Source organism: Ptychodera flava, chromosome 2 (assembly GCF_041260155.1).
Source record: "Ptychodera flava strain L36383 chromosome 2, AS_Pfla_20210202, whole genome shotgun sequence".
Lineage (NCBI taxonomy): Eukaryota > Metazoa > Hemichordata > Enteropneusta > Ptychoderidae > Ptychodera > Ptychodera flava.
Genome location: NC_091929.1, coordinates 28,827,383 through 28,832,861, shown reverse-complemented (window position 1 = coordinate 28,832,861; position 5,479 = coordinate 28,827,383). Strand labels below are relative to the sequence as shown.

At 37.7% G+C, this 5,479-nt stretch overlaps 1 protein-coding gene across 1 annotated transcript; it reads left to right on the top strand.

Annotated features, from left to right (window-relative positions):
• Positions 1 to 2,149: 2,149 nt before the first annotated feature.
• Positions 2,150 to 4,894, top strand: LOC139149682 (uncharacterized). The gene is made up of 5 exons (XM_070721551.1): positions 2,150 to 2,559; positions 2,920 to 3,018; positions 3,253 to 3,360; positions 3,625 to 3,699; positions 4,151 to 4,894. Exons 1-5 carry the CDS (start codon positions 2,169 to 2,171, stop codon positions 4,648 to 4,650), a joined length of 1,173 nt encoding a protein of 390 aa, XP_070577652.1. The 5' UTR covers positions 2,150 to 2,168; the 3' UTR covers positions 4,651 to 4,894.
• Positions 4,895 to 5,479: the final 585 nt, after the last annotated feature.

Genomic DNA, 5,479 nt, shown 5'->3' with positions numbered 1-5,479 from the left:
CATTCTTAGGGACATGTTTACCAAAATATTGAAGACGTCAGTAAAAGAGAAAATTTTTGCCAAAAATAGCAAAATTAGCCTCAAAAATATAAATTTGCATAGTTCATCATAATTTGAACATATGTGATTAGGGTAATTCCTGGGGACCTGTAATCCAAATATTAAAGGATTCGTACAGGCTATTTTTGAAGAAAAACCTTTGGATGTACAAATTTGAGGACAATGCTACCATCCACCTATTTAGCTGACGGCAAAGCTAAAAACCAGTTGCTAAGAACAAGAGACGTGTTGAGTTACAATACAAAATTCTCTAAGATTTGGTAGCATGCTATGATCAACTAAATTTTATAAGGGCATAAGCTTCCAAAGACGTGAAGTCTCCTTTATCAGATGCAAGGGGGAATGAAAAATTGAAGCAGAAAGTGACAGAAAATTCAGAGTGAAAATTTTAGAAAATTCAGTAATTCAGAGTGGACATTTTTACTCTGAATTTTCCGTCGCTTTCAGCTTTAATTTTTCATTCCACCCTTGCATCTGATAAAGGAGATTACACGTCTGTGAAAACTTATTCGCCGGCAACATTTAGTTGATCATAGCATGCTACCAAAATTCTGTTACTGACCCTTGGAAGTTTAAATCTACATTAGAGATGAACTGAGGTTATCAAGCTTGTTTCCAGACAGCTACCTGTACACTCATCTTCTTCATTATCTGTACCACCAGCTTCTGTAACAACTCTTCGATTTTTCAGTTAAATCCAACTTTTTACATCCTGAAAATAATGCAACAATAGGTAATATGGCGAGATGAGACTTTAAATGAAAGACAAGTGGCTGATTAGGTTAAGGAAAAGGGGAGACTTTCATATATACAGTGCCTCTTTTCAATACTGTTACAAAATATTGGCTTCTTCTTGTCATCAACTGATTAAAATAAAAAAGCCAAACTCTCATATGCTGAAACAATACATTGTATACTCTACAATGTTCAATTGATTTTTTACATGCGATTGTCTCTACTAAAAGACATGTGTCAGCTGTGATTACGCAGCGGTACTATGCAAGGCGTATCGATCGCGCTCAGGTCAAGGGTTATCGCTACAGTTGTGTTGCGATGACCCTTGACCCGAGTGAGATCGATCGATAGGCCATGGCCAAAAGTACCACCGCGTATTCACAGCTTGTTGTTGGTATACTAGCCACTGAAAGAAAAAAGGTTTCTTCACGTAGTTAAGCTATTTCAAAGTACAATACGATTAATTTCGAAGGATATTAATACAGATGCTTCAAAACCTAATACATTTTACTATTTTGGAGAGAAACTTACCCTTTCTGGTCATGCTTCCGCACGATCACGACTTCAGGGTGCGCTTAGAAGAAAAATGTCGCAACTTCCGTTTTGATGCATCATGGGATAGGAAAAGCACCAAACTTGAACACCAAGTGTTAAGGCACCCTTCTCAATCCTGGTTGCTCACATTAGCAAATGTGTCAACAGCCCATTAACGGTTTGTCATTCTTTTTTTTTCCATGAATTTTTTATCAAGTAAATAATATTTATATTAGAATACATACTGATAATTGATGTGGGGGCTTTAAGAAAATAGAACGCCTCTTGCACGTCGATGTAAAAATCAAAACGTTCTTGGTGATTTTCTGATTTTCTTTTCAAATTTTCAAAATTTCAACACGTAATAAACGTGTAAAATTATTTTGTATATTTTTAAAGAAAAAAACATGCTTTCAGCAATTGTATACCGGAAATATTTTTCACTTAGTGGGAAATTCGTTTACACCAAAGTCCGTGTACGTTTGAGGGACAGCGAGGCAGTAGTAAATTTAATACTAGCCATTGTAAGTAAATAACAAAAGATTGTTAATGTTTCACATATGCCGTTCATACCACAGGCCCATTGAAACGTCTCTGAAACGTTCTGGGCCAGTACTGGCACAAAAAGTCATGTATGGACACTCCGAAGTGGTTCTGAAGCGTTTCAGATTTGAGACGGTTCAGTCGGCCCGACCTGAGCCGTTGTAGGGATTAACTCTATCCGCAAATCGCTGTATGGACAGACTGAGACGCTTCAGAGGCGTTTCAAACGCCCTCACGCGACAGGTATTTGTAACATAAAACAAACAACACACCAACATACAATATTCACTTTCGCAATGGCTGCCGAACACAGTACTACATCTCGTGGTAATAACTGGTCCGACGACGAGATAAGCTTGCTAATTTCAGTCTGGGCTGACGAAAGTATCCAAAGAATGCTAAACGGGACGTGTCGGGACAGCCTCGTTTATAAAAAGATAGCAGAAAAGGCTCTGCAGAGAGGCCTGAACCGGACAGCAGACCAGTGCCACCGCAAGCTGAAGGCACTGAAGCTGAAATACAAGGAAGTTGTAGACAGCAACAGACGGAGCGGCAGAGGCAGAATTTCGATGCCTTTCTTTGAAGAACTGTCGCAGATCCTTGGCAATCGGCCGTCTGTCAACCCAGGAAGAAACACTGTCATGGAGAGCCTTTCAATTGGACACCATTCAGACGAAGACAGTAATGGTAAGACATTTTGCCTGTACCGTCTATCAAATTACGAAGCTAAGTAAGGGATCATCTGTAGAGAGGTTATGCGTAATTCTAGTGATGGTCTATTTTATAACCAGATGAGTGTCCTTACATCTGTTTTGACGAACAGAATGCCCGAACTGCTGTGGTTGAATATCAATAAATGAGGCATAGTTTCGTTCTTGGCTCAAATAAATGAGGAAAGATCGCTTGTACTGTTACTGTTTAACAGGACAAGTGTTGAACAACCCTTGTAGGAACATGCACTTAGCATTTCCTGTCCTTTGTCTCATGCTTGTATGCTACCTTTGTTTCATGTCCTGTATTGAATAATGAAGTGTGTGATCTTTACAGGAAGTGACGACAGTAGCCAAATTTCACCAGATCAAGCAACAGCCCAAGACAAAAGTGATGGCACCAGTACAATTGCAACGGATGTGAATGACAGCAGAGGTAACATTTATTACAACTTCTTATTATTTTCTATATTGAAATAATATTCCATTATTCCATGTGCCATCATGTGGATGTCTTTGAAGAAACAGGCTCAAAATATATAATTTGAATTTAATGCTTTAGGTGTCTAGTGTTGCTCTCTGTAACTCAGAGTACAAAGTGCAGAGTGTATCAATTATACATGTGTGTTTCAAGGAAACTAAAGATATCAATTTTGGGGTTTATTTCCAGTAACAACACCGATTGGAATGCCCTTGAAGAAGAAGAAGAAACGGCCCCGAAGAGTTCTCACTGATGTAGAGGAAAACATCTCCCCAGACAGAGGAGAAGAACCTGAAGGTGAGAGTTAATTTCGGAGGAAAATTTCAGCCTAATATAAAACTGCAGAACACTGTGAAAAAAGTCCAAAGGGGAAACTAGTTTGTTGTAAATTGTTACGATTATAGGTCTACAACAAATTTAACATGCAAAACACTGAGCAATACAGCCAGCACCATCATTTCCATTTTTAGATGCATATTCCTTTTGTATCCTTGTAGATTGTTCGTCATGTCACAGAAATTTTAAGTAATACAATTTTCTGTACTTCTTCCAAATACATAGATGCTGAGACCTGTGAAAGACCATCTCCCCAGGATGATCCTGATGATACTGCGAGTGCTGTTGTCAAAAGAAGAAGTAAGTTTCTCTCTACTAATGATACAAATGTACAAGTGTTATGATTGTTTTGGCTTCATTATATTCTAAGGACAGAACATGTAGAAAGAGTGGTGTTCATTATTTTACTTGTTTTTTTGGTTAACAAGTGGATGACTTTACACTACTTCGTACTGCAAAAATATTGTGCCAACAAGCGGAGGTTCCATTGTATAATATATTTCTCTATGAACATTTTCATATTTCAAATACATAGCGTTGGAACATATTTTTGTGGTCAAGTAGTCCAGAGAGAAAATGCTAGTGAGAAGAAAAATAATAAAACTATAATAAGAACCTCTTCCACAACAACTTCCCATCATTTGAGCAATTTTACCTGTGCTGGTTGGACAGATGTTATGATCGCACATACTGAAAAAAATTATTGTCGGCTCAATTATCAAGTGTTAATTATCTATTTTTCATCTGACAGCAATGAGAATTAAAAAAAAAGAAGAACGTGAGAACAAAATGCAGAGAGGGCTAAACTCGGTGATGGAAAAATATTTCACATTCGAACAGCAGAGGGAAAAGAAGCGAGAACAGAGGCAAGCAGAACTAATGCAGAAACAGTTAGAACTGGAAGAGAGACGTCAAACTTTGGAGGAAAGAAGACTTAGAATGGAAGAACAACAGCAGCGGCAGGACAGCATGCTGTACGAGGCCTTCTTTGGATTCCTGGGTCAAATGAAAAGACCAGAAGTTACACAGCCGCAAGATTTTCAACGACCTCACAATTTCCCAACCTATCAGCGGCCACCAGTTGTCCCAACTTTCTCCAACACCACCACAGGCAAGTCATCAGGGACAGCCTTCCTCTTCTGCATCTGTAGCTGCAGAACAAGATACCCCCAGTACATGTCACAGAGAACCTGGTCAATTGCTGCCTACCAATTTATTTACAAATTCAATGCATATCAGCAATGGTTTTGATAATTATTAAATGTTTTGGGCACTCTATTTTATGTGCTGAGATGCCTATTTTTCATGTTCATTTTTTCTATCTCAAGTGTTATATATCTTTGGTGCCATATTATCTTCACTTGTGTCAGAATACGTACTCATATGTAAAACCGTACATGGAGTATATCAATGTTATATTTTTTAAAAAGTTTCAGTTCAACATGATATTTACATACTATTGACAGCAGCATTTACATGAATTCATACTTTACATGTGCAGTATCCTGTTTGTCATTTATGCCCATTTACAATATCCACTGAGGATTTAAAGTTCATTTTAACAATTTTAATATTAGTACTTTTGAAAAGTCACTTTGAATGTAACATTACTGCAGCATTTACATGAAACCATACTGTACACTCATAGTAATTCTGTTTGCCATTTATGATTATTTACATATCAATCCAGCGTTTCATTTAGCAATTTTGGATTCAAGCTCTCAATTTTGCCTTTTTATTACATTGAATCCTATGTAAACCTAAAATGTGTGATAAAAAGGGACTGTGTCAATAGTGCCAATTATCCAAGGTTTTTCTTAGTTTCAAACAAGGCTCATTCTTGGAAGTATATTACCATGACTTGATGAAATAAAGTTTGTCAGTTAATTAGTTTGGAATTTCTTGTCTGTGGTATGTTTTGTGAAGTTTTTGTGGTGTGATTGTTTCAAAGGACACACATACAAAACATCTTTCTCATGGCTCCAATCTTTCTTTAGCCCTTTAGGTTGTAGTCCGTGGGCTGGAGGGGCCCACCGTGCACCCCCCCCCCATAACCTACTACATGGGTATTTTTTTGTTC

Bases quoted from the DNA above. Each gene is read 5' to 3' on its own strand.
- LOC139149682 (XM_070721551.1), top strand. From the start codon at position 2,169: ATGGCTGCCGAACACAGTACTACATCTCGTGGTAATAACTGGTCCGAC. The intron at 2,560-2,919 runs GTAAGACATTTT...TGATCTTTACAG, and splicing joins TTCAGACGAAGACAGTAATG to GAAGTGACGACAGTAGCCAA. The intron at 3,019-3,252 runs GTAACATTTATT...GTTTATTTCCAG, and splicing joins GGATGTGAATGACAGCAGAG to TAACAACACCGATTGGAATG.